The 14,522-nt window shown below is 40.5% G+C and overlaps 1 protein-coding gene across 1 annotated transcript; it reads left to right on the forward strand.

Moving 5' to 3' along the window:
* Positions 1-1,074: 1,074 nt before the first annotated feature.
* On the forward strand, positions 1,075-14,481 carry LOC139370555 (heme-binding protein 1-like). Its single transcript, XM_071110126.1, has 6 exons — positions 1,075-1,201; positions 6,130-6,316; positions 6,786-6,877; positions 8,954-9,095; positions 9,415-9,598; positions 10,801-14,481. The coding sequence occupies exons 2-6, from the start codon at positions 6,157-6,159 to the stop codon at positions 10,973-10,975; spliced, it is 753 nt and encodes a 250-aa protein (XP_070966227.1). The 5' UTR covers positions 1,075-1,201; positions 6,130-6,156; the 3' UTR covers positions 10,976-14,481.
* The last annotated feature ends 41 nt before the right edge of the window (positions 14,482-14,522 follow it).

Genomic DNA, 14,522 nt, shown 5'->3' on the forward strand with positions numbered 1-14,522 from the left:
ATTCCTGCAGTCAGCATGCCAATTGCAAGCTCCCTCAACTTGAGACATCTGTGGCATTATGTTGTGAGAAAACTGTACATGTTAGTGGCCTTTTATTGTCCCCAGCACAAGGTGCACCTGTGTAATGATCATGCTGTTTATTCAGCTTCTTCATATGCCACACCTGTCAGGTGGATGGATTATCTTGGCAAAGGATAAATGCTCACTAACAGGGATGTAAACAAATTTATGCAAAAAAATCTGAGCTAAATAATGTTTCTGTGCTTATGGAAAATTTCGGGGATATTTTATTTCAGCTCATGAAACATGGGACCAGCACTTTACATGTTGCGTTTATATTTTTCTACTAAAAATACTAAAAAACTAAAAATCTATTTTAGACGAGACTGCGTTTATGACAAAAATGATCCTATTTCCACTTTGTAGTCAATTTTGACACTAGAATAAATGTCTCTGACTCATATCGAAGCCACATAGGCCATTTTAAAAGGGATTAGTTGCATTTTAGGGGCAGTCATTCTTTAAATAAATACACCTTTTTAACAAAATACAATATGTAATCGGAATTACTCTATAGAGTCTCCAAAACTGAAATTGGTCTCTTGTGCTGGGCAATGGGTTTAATACAGAGTGCTGGTGACTCCACCCACTCCTTTCATTGCAATGCAATACACTGTCAATTAATTACATACTGTATGGGTTTTACGATAAAAAAAACGATTGTATTTGCTGAGGTAAAAGTGGGTTGGGAATACTCAGTAGGGTCTGTAGGTGGAGTATAAAGTCCTGCTGGGAATTTAGACTTCAGTCCCCCATTAAATAACACCATATATAGATTCTACAGACCCCACTCTGAGTATTACGATCTGAACATCGTATTTTTTGATAGTGGCCTTACAAAATGTTTTTAGAAGCATATTTGTAATTGTTTCCATAAAGTCCTTTTTGCATTTGCTTTTAATCACAATATAAAGGGGACATTGATTAAAATGTAGTACTGTATCTTTCGAATTAGTTATCCACATTTCAATGTTTTGAAATGTGTGCTTTTATTTTGAAGGAATTTTCATTAGCATACAAAGTGAGGCCATCGTTTGTGCTGCTTGCAGAATACTAGTGCGGTATTGCACTTATATCTCCTGTTTTGATTGTAGGTCAGAAGAAGTAGTGCTCAACTACAATCCTGTACTTTGTTGACCAGGTAAGAACGCCGACTTTATCACTAAATGTTTTGGTCTAAACTAGTGTTCAGGGAAGCATAGCAAATTAATAGGTAAATTGCCCAAATGTCCACAGAACCTACACAATTAATAACCGATTGTGGTTATCCAAAAAAAAATATTATAAGCTGTCTATCCTAAAGCCTATTAGCTTTATGGCATATACGTTCTTGCAACCCCAGTGACATTTTTTGCTGCGTTTTTGGGTGTGCTGGTTCCCTAGGGTTGACCTACTTTTGCTATAATGCAGTGCAGTCAGTGTTCTTGTTCGACATTGCAGGCGACTGCCGACTGACTGATCTACAAATTACCTTGCGTCATAATTAACTACTCATTACTATTTGTAGTTCAGCCAGTGTCACCATTTACGCACAATGCATCATGGATTTGACGCTCTCGAACACGGGCAGTGAGTTCACAGCCCATTTAATTGTTCGCCAGCGATGGTTAATCGGATGTTGTAGTAAAATCTTTAATTTAGTCCGTGCTGCTGTGCACTACTTTTAGTGGATTTGTTAGCGTGCGCTGTTAGTGTTTTTGTGTTTGGTTTGTGTTGAGTAATGTGCAACCCACCTGCCGCAGTAAACAGAGTTTTAAAATGTTTGTGGGGGTAAAAGCCGATTTATGGTCAATCTGGCATCTGTAGCAGCAGTACAGCGTTTACTGAGATGCCACCTCTGTTGAAGTCAAAGCATTCATACTTGCGCTTTGGTGAGCTGTCGTACGCATCCAATAAATTGGTCTGCACCGCACCACTCGCAGTGATAGTCTGTTAGCTAATTACGAATAACTGTCCAAACGAAATGACAAGACCTTACCTTTTCTGAGATGTTGGAGTAGGAGCTCAGACAATTCTATCGTTAAGTAAAAATGCTGCACCGTTTTCCACTTGCATCTCCCCATCCAGCAAAATTGGGTTACATTTAGGCTATTGTTTATTTTACACTATGTTGAGGTAAACATCAAAGTATAATGCTTGTATGGATGTCAATCCCAATACATGTTCATGTCATCAATCAACTGCCTTGCAGTTAAAACCGACTGAATACTACCACTGATTTCTGAATGCTAGCTATGCTACCAGTTTATACGAACCGGAGCATAGCAGCACTTCTTCTAAATCTGAAAAGGGACAACTTCTAAATGTTATGCAGCGAAACCAGCCAAGTATATCCACATCTGATTTTAGTAACCACATTTTGGGCCTGTTACAATACATCAATCATGACCGATTTGGCACATCAACTTTGTTTGATCAGATTTGTTGAATGTGTACAAATCCATCTATCCCAATTTACCTCCCTGATCTCCTTCCAGGAGTTAACTCCTTTTTGTATCATAAATATGTATTTATTTTGTGAACTTGTTCTGATAAGACTCCATGTTTGTGTTTTATACAGGATATACCGCCCCCACCTATAGTCAACCAATCATGTCAATGCGGAGCTACACAGAGCCCTCCGCATTGTTAGCTCAATTTGGCCTCCAGCGGCTCCACAATTGCGTCACACCCTTGAAAAGGAGCCTCGGAACAACATTTCCAGATGAAGCAATAATCAGCTTTTCAAATCTAAATCTATTTGTCACATGCGCCGAGTACAAAGGTGTAGTAGACCTTACTGTGAAATGCTTACAAGCCCTTAACCAACAATGCAGTTCAAGAAATAGAGTTAAGAAAATATTTACTAAATAAACAAAAGTCAAACATTTTAATAAAAGTAACACAATAACAAGGCTATATTATTTTATTGTACCTTTATTTAACTAGGCAAGTCAGTTAAGAATAAATTCTTATTTACATTGACGGCCAACCGGGGAACAGTGGGTTAACTGCCTTGTTCAGGGGCAGAACAACACATTTTTACATTGTCAGCCCAGGGATTTAATCCAGCAACCTTTCGGTTACTGGCCCAATGCTCCAACCATTAGGCTACCTGCCACCCCAACAAGGGGTACAGGTATCGGGTCAATGTGCAGGGGTACAGGTTAGTCTAAGTAATTTGTACATGTAGGTAGGGATAAAGTGACTGCATAGATAATGAACAGGGAGTAGCAGCAGTGTAAAAACAAAGGGCAGGGGGGGTCAATGTAAATAGTTCGGGTGGACATTTGATTAATTGTTCAGCAGTCTTATGGCTTGGTGGATCCCTTTTGGACCTAGACTTAGCCCTTTGGTACTGCTTGCCGTGTGGTAGCAGAGAGAACAGTCTATGACTTGGGTGACTGGAGTCTTTGACAATTTTTTGGGCCTTCCTTTGACACCGCCTAGTATATAGGTCCTGGATGGCAGGAAGCTTGACCCCTAGTGATGTACTGGGCCATACACACTACCCTCTGTAGCGCCTTATGTTGAACAGTTGCCATACCAGGTGGTGATGCAACCGGTCAGGATGCTCTCGATAGTGCAGCTGTAGAACTTTTTGAGGATCTGGGGACGCATGACAAATCTTTTTAATCTCCTGAGGGGGAAAATGTGTTGTCGTGCACTCTTCACAACTGTCTTCAGGTGTTTGGACCATGATGGTTTGTTGGTGATGATGCTGTTGGAGTCGTGCTTGGCCACGCAGTCGTGGGTGAACAGGGAGTACAGGAGGGGACTAAGCACTCATCCATGAGGTGCCCCCGTGTTGAGGATCAGCTTGGCAGATGTGTTGTTGCCTACCCTGACTGCCTGGCGGTGGCCTGTCAGGAAGTTCAGGGTCCAGTTGCGGAGGGAGGTGTTTAGTCCCAGGGTCCTTAGCTTAGTGATGACCTCCGGGATGATGGAGTTGATGTGAGCCATGACCAGCCTTTCAAAACACTTCATGGCTACAGACGTGAGTGCTACGGGGCGGTAGTCATTTAGGCAGGTTACCTTAGTGTTCTTGGGCATAGGGACTATGGTGGTCTGCTTGAAACATGTAGGTATTACAGACTCCGACAAGGAGATGTTAAAAATGTCAGTGAAGACACTTGCCAGTTAGTCCGCGCATGCATTGAGTACACGTCCTGGTAATCCGTCCGGCCCCTCGGCCTTGTGAATGTTGACCTGTTTAAAGGTCCTGCTCACATCGGCTACGGAGAGCGGGATCACACAGTCGTCCGGAACAGCTAGTGCTGTCATGCATGCTTCAGTGTTGGTTGCCTCGAAGCGACCGATAAAAGGCATTTAGCCCATCTCGTAGGCTCGCGTCACTGGGCAGCTTGCCGCTGGGTTACCCTTTGTAGTCCGTAATAGTTTGCGAGCCCTGCCACATCTGACGAGCGTCGGAGCCGGTGTAGTAGGATTCAGTCTTAGCCCTGTAATGGCCCTTTACCTGTTTGATGGTTCGTCAGAGGGCAGAGCGGGATGTTTTATAAGCGTCCGGGTTAGTGTCCCGCTTCTTGAAAGCGGCAGCCCTAGCCTTTAGCTCGGTGCGGATGTTGCCTGTAATCCACGGCTTCTGGTTGGGATATGTACATACTGTCACTGTGGGGATGTCATCAGTAGACTTATTGATGAAGCCGGTGACTGAGGTGTAATAATCCTCAATGCCGTTCAATGAATCCCAGAACATATTCTAGTCTGTGCTAGCAAAACAGTCTGTGCTAGCAAAACAGTCCCAAAACAGTCCTGTAGCGTGTGCAATAAAGATGAATTTGTGCTGTTTCTTTACTGTACATTTTCAAACCTGTGTCCCCATGATGGCACAACAGTAGCCCGATGGTGTAGGCTACTGTGTTTATTTAAGTTTGTTACCAAAGCCCTATAAGCTAACATTAAAATCTGACAGGTAAAATGCTTTATTACTTCTTATAAGCATATATGAGCTTTTTAAAAACATTTTTTTATTTGACCTTTATTTAACTAGGCAAGTCAGTTAAGAACAAATTCTTATTTTCAATGACAGCCCAGGAACAGAATGACAGATTTGTACCTTGTCAGCTCGGGGGTTTGAACTTGAAACCTTCCGGTTACTAGTCCAACGCTCTAACCACTAGGCTACCCTGCCGCTAATGACTTATGTGGTGTATAAGATTAGTTCACATTACTGTAGCCATACAATTATAGAATTATAGGATTTCTTTGACTGCGGCTGACACTTTCTGAATGAACCACCTTGATTTGGAGCCCTCACTTGAAATGTTATGCATTTTTTGCCTAAGACCTATTATGCGGCAACAAATGTTATGGAACAATACATGTATACCCTTTCATCTGATAGAATATGTAATTGGCCATTTGTAATACAACTCACATTTGTCTACCATATGGTGCCCTTTCTGGTCATTTGCGGAGATGGTGATAAGCCTCCTACCACAGGCACCATAAGCTTCTTTGAAAAGGTCTGACAATCAGGTTTGATATGATCCCGTGAATAGTGAAGTCCGTATCAAAACAGCTTCATGTACCTACATGGTATTACATCAGCCTGTCCGTGATACTGTACAAATCATAATATGTCCTGTGTAGCCTACATTCAGTGAATAAATGACTGAATCGTGTAAAGTGTTCTATTTTCTACTGGTAATAGTATGGTAGCATATTATTTGATGGTACTGTTTTTATGTGGTTTTTAATGGGACATTTTAACAATAGTTACTTTTGGTACTTACAAAAATAATTGGTTATTACAGTGTAATATACATTGTTACAGTTTGATCGTGTCTTTTTATTGTATGTATGGGATTTTCTGATTTTATTGAACAAATAGTGAATGAGGGTGACCGTGGGGAAAGTCGGAGACTTTTGTGTCAAAGGGCGGTAATCCCAATTCAAACCAATGCCGACACTGTAGACGTGTGGCGGAGGCTGCAGCATTAACACTAGACCAGCCATGCCACAACCAAGTCATTTCTTAGTAGGCCTAAATACCCAGGTGAAATGGACATTAACAATGGCCCTATTTCTAGGAAAGTAACATTTGTCTTCTTGGTCTTGTATTTGCAGATCTACCCGGCCTGTCGACCAAAAACAATGGCGCTAATCTCCCTCGAGGATCTTGACGGATTGGAGGATGAAGAGCTGGACAATGACATCACTGACAACCCTGAGCCAATGGAGGACGACGAGCAGCAGACGCTGTACACCCATTGGCAGGCGATCGCCAGCACACACCAGGTGTCCGTCCCCCGAGGTAAGCGAAATAGGCGGTGGAGTAAAATAGTCCCATTCGAGGTAGTTGCTTGGCAGCAGTGTATTTGGAGACAATCAGTCTGAGAAATCAGACTCTTTTCAACAGAACATGGTTTCTTCCAACAGTTTAAATAACATCTCAGATTCTAGTTGCTACATCTTGTCTGCAGTTCAGCAGTATGACTTGATTGTTATAGTGTGTGTATTGAAGTCTCTATCATGGCTTACTCAAATGGGTATCAGTTTAGGGTCTAGTGAGAAGCTTATAGCTATTAGAGCATGCCCATTTTCCTAGAGACTTGAATACTTGACATTAGCACTGTGTTCCTTTTATGAAGTATAAGCCAATGATGAATTTCCCCCCACTTCACTTGGTTCCGGTGAGGTTTTTGCCAGTGAGGTTTGCTCTCACACTGCTCTCTGTCATCTTTTTTTTTAAAATGAAGAGGCCCCCTGTGTTGTTTTGATAGAAATGACAGGACCAATTCAAGAGCTGACGCAGCGGAACCAAGCCCAAGAGAGAGAGCAGGTCCCCTTTTCCTCCATCTCTCAGCATGAGAAGGTAAAGTATGTCTCCCTTCCACTTGATACCAATCTTAGGTCAGGATGACAATGGCAGATATGTTGTCTGGCTGTTCCATTTTCTGGGTCATCTGTCTATGTAATGGCAGGAAGTGAAGGAAAGTCTTTAGTAAAAGCTAAATGAAGCCATTTTTCTTGTTGTTCTTTTGAGTGTCTGGCACATGCACTTTTGAGTGTTTGAATAATAATTAAATAAATCATGAAAGCTGTGTGTATGAACACACGGATTTGTGTAAATGCCTGAGTGCAATGTGGTGTGTAAAATCTGTGTGTTTGTGTTGCCTTATGACCAGCCATGCGTTTGCTTGAGTGCAATTTACAGTGCCTTGCGAAAGTATTCGGCCCCCTTGAACTTTGCGACCTTTTGCCACATTTCAGGCTTCAAACATAAAGATATAAAACTGTATTTTTTTGTGAAGAATCAACAACAAGTGGGACACAATCATGAAGTGGAACAACATTTATTGGATATTTCAAACTTTTTTAACAAATCAAAAACGGAAAAATTGGGCGTTCAAAATTATTCAGCCCCCTTAAGTTAATACTTTGTAGCGCCACCTTTTGCTGCGATTACAGCTGTAAGTCGCTTGGGGTATGTCTCTATCAGTTTTGCACATCGAGAGACTGACATTTTTTCCCCATTCCTCCTTGCAAAACAGCTCGAGCTCAGTGAGGTTGGATGGAGAGCATTTGTGAACAGCAGTTTTCAGTTCTTTCCACAGATTCTCGATTGGATTCAGGTCTGGACTTTGACTTGGCCATTCTAACACCTGGATATGTTTATTTTTGAACCATTCCATTGTAGATTTTGCTTTATGTTTTGGATCATTGTCTTGTTGGAAGACAAATCTCCGTCCCAGTCTCAGGTCTTTTGCAGACTCCCTCAGGTTTTCTTCCAGAATGGTCCTGTATTTGGCTCCATCCATCTTCCCATCAATTTTAACCATCTTCCCTGTCCCTGCTGAAGAAAAGCAGGCCCAAACCATGATGCTGCCACCACCATGTTTGACAGTGGGGATGGTGTGTTGCTTTTACGCCAAACATAACGTTTTGCATTGTTGCCAAAAAGTTCAATTTTGGTTTCATCTGACCAGAGCACCTTCTTCCACATGTTTGGTGTGTCTCCCAGGTGGCTTGTGGCAAACTTTAAACAACACTTTTTATGGATATCTTTAAGAAATGGCTTTCTTGCCACTCTTCCATAAAGGCCAGATTTGTGCAATATACGACTGATTGTTGTCCTATGGACAAAGTCTCCCACCTCAGCTGTAGATCTCTGCAGTTCATCCAGAGTGATCATGGGCCTCTTGGCTGCATCTCTGATCAGTCTTATCCTTGTATGAGCTGAAAGTTTAGAGGGACGGCCAGGTCTTGGTAGATTTGCAGTGGTCTGATACTCCTACCATTTCAATATTATCGCTCGCACAGTGCTCCTTGGGATGTTTAAAGCTTGGGAAATCTTTTTGTATCCAAATCCGGCTTTAAACTTCTTCACAACAGTATCTCGGACCTGCCTGGTGTGTTCCTTGTTCTCCATGATGCTCTCTGCGCTTTTGACGGACCTCTGAGACTATCACAGTGCAGGTGCATTTATACGGAGACTTGATTACACACAGGTGGATTGTATTTATCATCATTAGTCATTTAGGTCAACATTGGATCATTCAGAGATCCTCACTGAACTTTTGGAGAGAGTTTGCTGCACTGAAAGTAAAGGGGCTGAATAATTTTGCACGCCCAATTTTTCAGTTTTGATTTGTTAAAAAAGTTTGAAATATCCAATAAATGTCGTTCCACTTCATGATTGTGTCCCACTTGTTGTTGATTCTTCACAAAAAAATACAGTTTTATATCTTTATGTTTGAAGCCTGAAATGTGGCAAAAGGTCGCAAAGTTCAAGGGGGCCGAATACTTTCGCAAGGCACTGTATGTTGGGTGTGTGTGTGCGCCGCTGTGTTTCAGCTTGAGAATCCATGCCATTGCTTGAGTGCTAAGTGAAGTGGAAGATCTCTTAAATTCCCTGGATAACGAAGTGTGTGTTTGTCTATTTCTTCAGATGGGCGAGGTGCTGTTTGAGGAGAGGGTGTACCCTGCAGGGAAGTGGGCGTGCATCACTGAAGGGGAGAAGCTGTACGAGCAGAGCATCTCCATGGGCTTTATGAAACTCATGAAATTCATCTGCAAGGAGAACTCTGTCGGTAAGGCCTTAGTGTTCATGTTACTGTGTAATTATTGATGTAAGTATAGTGCAACATCTATTGTAATCACTCATTGTTTCAACTATATTGTAATCATTCATTGTTCCACCCTACTTACAGCAGTAACCCTAACCCTTATCATAACCCTAAGTACAGTGTATCCACAATTTATTGATTTGGGGCCTCCACTCTATTGTATATTATTTAGTCATTATTACACTGTACTTACATAAGTAATCCTAATCCTTACCATAGCCCTAAGGATAGTAAGAACAGTGTAACAATGAATAATCCTAATAGCACACTCTCGTGTCAACAGGACGCTATTTGGGAATGACTGTACCCATTGTGAACAGTATCCAAATGCTGGAGGACGGCAATGGCTTTCAGAAGGACATCTTGACAGCATACTACCTGCCTGCTCAGTTCCAGGCCAACCCGCCCCAGCCAACGGACCCAGACATCACCATACTCCAAAGGGAGGCTTTACGAGTCATCACCCTGTAAGGACACTCCCACCTCTGGCTGACTTCGATACTCAAGCCCCAGGCTTGATTTGAGGCCTATTCTACTTTGCCTGTGGTTTGGAGACCTATTCTGACCTATTTACATATCTACATGTAAAAATAGACAATGGATTTAGATAGACAATGTATAGCCAAAATGGGTGGAAATAATTAGTCAGATTAGTGATAATATCCATGTTTTTTTTGTTTTACTATATTGGCTGGTTTCCCGGACACAGATTAAATCAAATCAAATTGTATTAATCACATGCGCCGAATACAACAGTGAAATGCTTACTTACAAACCCCTAACCAACAATGCAGTTAAAAAAAATATATATATTTTTTTTATAAGTAATACGGATAAGAAATAAAAGGAACAAGTAATTAAAGAGCAGCAGTAAAATAACATTAGCGAGACTATATACAAGGGAGTACCAGTACAGACTCGATGTGCGGGGGCACTGGTTAGTTGAGGTAACATGTACATGTGGGTAGAGTTATTAAAGTGACTATGCATAGATGATAACAGAGAGTACCGGTAGTGGTGGTGTAAAAGAGGGTGGGGGGCAATGCAAATAGTCTGGTTAGCCATTTGATTAGGTGTTCAGGACTCTTATGGCTTGGGGGTAGAAGCTGTTTAGAAGCCTCTTGGACCTAGACTTGGTGCTCCGGTACCGCTTGCCGTGCGGTAGCAGAGAGAACAGTCATGTGGCTGGAGTCTGACAATTTGTAGGCCCCTCCTCTGACAGCGCCTGGTATAGAGGTCCTGGATGGCAGGGAGCTTGGCCCCGGTGATGTCCTGGGCCGTTCGCACTACCCTCTGTAGTGCCTTACGGTCGGGGGGGCGAACAGTTGCCATACCAGGCAGTGATGCAACCAGTCAGGATGCTCTCGATGGTGTAGCTGTAGAACCTTTTTAAGCCCAGTCCTGAATTTAAAAGCAGTTTCAATGGAGTCTACATCGAGCTTCTTTTTTGTTGTTGTCCACTACTAGGCTTAATCTGTGTGTGGGGAATCAGCCCAAACAGTATTAATTATGCTAACTTCTATAGATAATGGATACGCACTAGCTAGACTCACACACTACTTTGCTTGGTACGATGTCTGGGTAAAATACTGTAGGTAAAAAATAATCACATAATAGCAGTAATGCCAGTATTTATTTAAACACGAATAACAAATGCGGTCTTCTGTAGGACGTTCTTCGGCACCACCACGGAGGAGACAATCATGCCTCAAATCAACCTGCTGTGGGAGATGCTGGGCCCCAGCGAGGAGATGCATCGCAACTCCTACATGGTGGCCGTCTACGACAACCCTGGGGTGTCCTGCCGCAGAAACGAGATCTGGTTCATCCGACGAGACCCCTAAAGCTCTTATAACATCCTCCTGTATCATCCCGATTTGGGCGCTAACCCGAATAAAAGGGACAAACGGGGAAGGACTACCTGGACTTGGTCCAATAAGCAGCACTCCTTTTTAGTTTCTGGTACAAAATGTTTTTTTTATAAACTTTTGTTTTTGCGTGCCATAATGAACACAACCCAGATGATTCCTGTAATGGAGATAGAGTATGGATTAAAATGGGAGGAATGGCTCTTGGGTTGGTTTTAGCTGTAAAGATGACAAGATTACTTTAAAGATGGTATTAGGTATATAGTAGGTATGGAAAATACTTTTTTTTAACATTCACTGAGATTGTATGTTTATGCTCCAGGGGAGCACAAGGAAAGACTAACTTCAGTGGCATTTATACCATATACACAGCCAAATATGGTGTTTAAAATACAAGTATATTGTATCTCTGTGAAAAACTGTCTGGGAATTACAAGAGTTAACTCTTATATTTCCGTCACGTTTTATCTTTATTTTATTTTTCTTGCTTTTTATGTAACAAATTAGTGATCGAATCATTGCAAACTAGTGTCACACAATGTGTGAAACACGCTGTTTTAGAAATGGACTGAAATTAATTTACTTTTTAGATTTGAGTAATTTAGCAGATGCTCTTATCCAGAGCGAGTTACAGTAGTGAGTGCAAACGTTTTAATATATTTTTTCGTAATGATACCATAACGTTTTTCTAAACTATAATGGTTATGTCTTGTGGGACTGTAACCTATTACTAAAATGTTGTATTTGCTGTTGACTAGAGTAGGCATCCAGGTTTAACTTTATTATTATCCATAGGTAAATCTGACAACTTTATCATTCAAAGTTATTTGCTATGATATGTGGGTGTCCTCTTACTCTTAACTGTCTTTTTTTTTCTTCCTGCTAGTGAATTTTACCCACACTCTGCTGCTTTACCAAGATTTCGAGGCTGGTGTAGGGATTTTGGGTATCGGTGTCTGAAAGTAAACAACTGTTCTCAAATGACTATCCCCCCAGCCTCAAAATGATAGACAGATCTGTCATTTGTTTCCTTCAGTTGCCACTAGGTGTCAACCAAACCGTAACGTTTGTGTAATGTTTTTTTTTTGTCTATCCATTTGCTTATTGGTGAGTAACGACTATCTCACAAATTAATAGATTGTTTTTTGGTGAGGTTAGTTGTAAATGGAGCTGAGACTGTGACCAGGCACTTTAGATGTTGAGGAAGGCTCAAGCTTTAAGGCCGTCATTGTACATAAGAATTTGTTCATAACTGACTTGCCTAGTTACATTTTATAATTATTTTTCTTTTTTGAAGATTCATAACTATAGTTAATGATGGTTGGGGAATGGAAGTTTAATTAAAGTGACTTATGAACATTTGTTCAGCATGGCCAAATGATGTGCTCTTACTGTGCTTGCCTCTTTTTTTTTTTATATACATATATACATAACATTCCTTGAAATGTTCCCAGAATAAGTGCATTAGTTGTATTTGTTTGCATTCTCCAATCATTTGTATGGTATACTTTTGATATGTTAAAATTGCACCCGTCCTCTCTTTTGTGACCTTGTATTTCTATGCTGTTGTCAAAGCATACATTTCAAAATTGCAGTGTGAATTTTAGTGGATTGCTTCAATTTTTAAAGCTGCGCTATGTCACTTTTTGGGCGACCTGACCAAATTCACATAGAAATGTGAGGAGTTATAGAACTTTCATTCTCATTGAATGCAAGTCTAAGACGTGGTAGGTCTGTTCTGTGTGTTATTTCTATGCTTCTTCCCGTTCTAAAGTTTTGTTTTTGCCTCTTGGTTTTGTACACCAGCTAAAAATACAATATTTTTGGTTATGGAAAACATATTTCACAGCGGTTTAGATGGTACAATGATTCTGTACACTATACTTGTTTTGTCTCATACACAGAAATGTACAATTTTAGCAACCAGGAAATGGCAGAGAGATTTCTGCATTAGGCATCTTTAAACTACTTAAAATATTCCCAGAGTAAATGAATGGAGATTTGATATACATTTACACTTAATGTACAGTGCCTTCACAAAGTATTCACACACATTTTACATTTGACACATTTTGTTGTGTTACAGCCTGAGCTATTTGGTCCCTGCTCTACGCACACTACTGCATAATGTCATGGTGGATTTTTTTTTTTTTTACATTTAAAAATGAAAGGCTGACATTTCTTAAGTGTTCAATCCCTTTGTTATGGCAAGCCTAAATGCATTCAGGAGTAAAAATGTGCTTAACAATTCTCATAAGTTGCATGGTGTTCAGCACTAGTGTTTAACATTACCTTTGAATGATTACCCTGTCTGTACCCCACACATACAATTATTTTTAAGGTCCCTCAATCGAGAAATGAATTTCAAGTACAGATTCAACCACAAAGACCAGGGAGGTTTACCAATGCCTTGCAAATAAGGTTACTGAATGGTAGATGTGTTAAAAAAAATGACACTGAATATCCCTCTGAGCATGGTGGAGTTATGAATTAGTCACTACAAACATACAGGCGTCCTTCCTAACTCATTTGCCAGAGAGGAACGACACCACTCAGGGATTTAAAACAGTTACAGAGTTTAATGGTTGTGATGTGAGAACTGTGGATGGATCTTCAACATTGTAGTTACTCCACAATACTAACCTAAATGACAGAGTGAAAAGAAGGATATTCCAAAACATGCATCCTGTTTGCAACAAGGCACTTCATACTGCAAAAAAATGTGGCAAAGAAAGGTACTTTTTGTCCTGAATATGAAGCATTATATTTGGGGCAAAAACACATCACTGAGTACCACTTGTCATATTTTCAAGCATGGTTTTGGCTGCATCATGTTATGGGTATGTTTGTCATTGGCAAGGAGTAGGGAGATTTTGGGGAAAAACATGTATGGAATAAAGCTAAGCACAGGCTAAAATCCTATAGGAAACCTTGTTCAGTCTGCTTTCCAACAGACACTGGGAGATAAATTCACCTTTTAGCAGGACAATAACCTAAATCACAAGCCCAAATCTACACTGGAGTTGCTAACCAAGACAACATAATGTTTCTGAGTGGCCTAATTACAGTTTTGACTTAAATCTGCTGAAAGATCTAGGGCAAGACTTGAAAATAGCTGACTAGCAAAGATCTATAATCAACTTGAGCTTGAAGAACTTTAAAAAATAATAATGGGCAAATATTATACAATGCAGGTGTGCTTAGTTCTGAGACTTAATCAAGATATATTAGCGTTTTAGTTTACATATTTTTATAAATGTTGAAAAAATTCTTCCACTTTGACATTACATAGTATTTTGTGTAGATCAATGATGACAAATTACAATTAAAACAGTTTCAATCCCACTTTGTAACACAACAAAATGTGGGGAAAATAAAGGGGTGTGAATAATTAAGACACTGTATACAATGACAGCTTTTATAATCTTTGCACTGTATGATTTGTATTTTTATGTAAAATGCAAATAAAATTAAAACAAAAATGTGTGGCTTGGTGTGAAGGACATGATTGTTTCCTGTCAAA

The sequence above is a fragment of the Oncorhynchus clarkii genome, chromosome 17 (assembly GCF_045791955.1).
Source record: "Oncorhynchus clarkii lewisi isolate Uvic-CL-2024 chromosome 17, UVic_Ocla_1.0, whole genome shotgun sequence".
Classification (NCBI taxonomy): Eukaryota; Metazoa; Chordata; class Actinopteri; order Salmoniformes; family Salmonidae; genus Oncorhynchus; species Oncorhynchus clarkii.

Coding starts and splice junctions, on each gene's coding strand:
- LOC139370555 (XM_071110126.1), top strand. CDS start 6,157: ATGGCGCTAATCTCCCTCGAGGATCTTGACGGATTGGAGGATGAAGAG. Junction 6,317..6,785: donor CCAGGTGTCCGTCCCCCGAG/GTAAGCGAAATA, acceptor TTGTTTTGATAG/AAATGACAGGACCAATTCAA. Junction 6,878..8,953: donor CCATCTCTCAGCATGAGAAG/GTAAAGTATGTC, acceptor CTATTTCTTCAG/ATGGGCGAGGTGCTGTTTGA.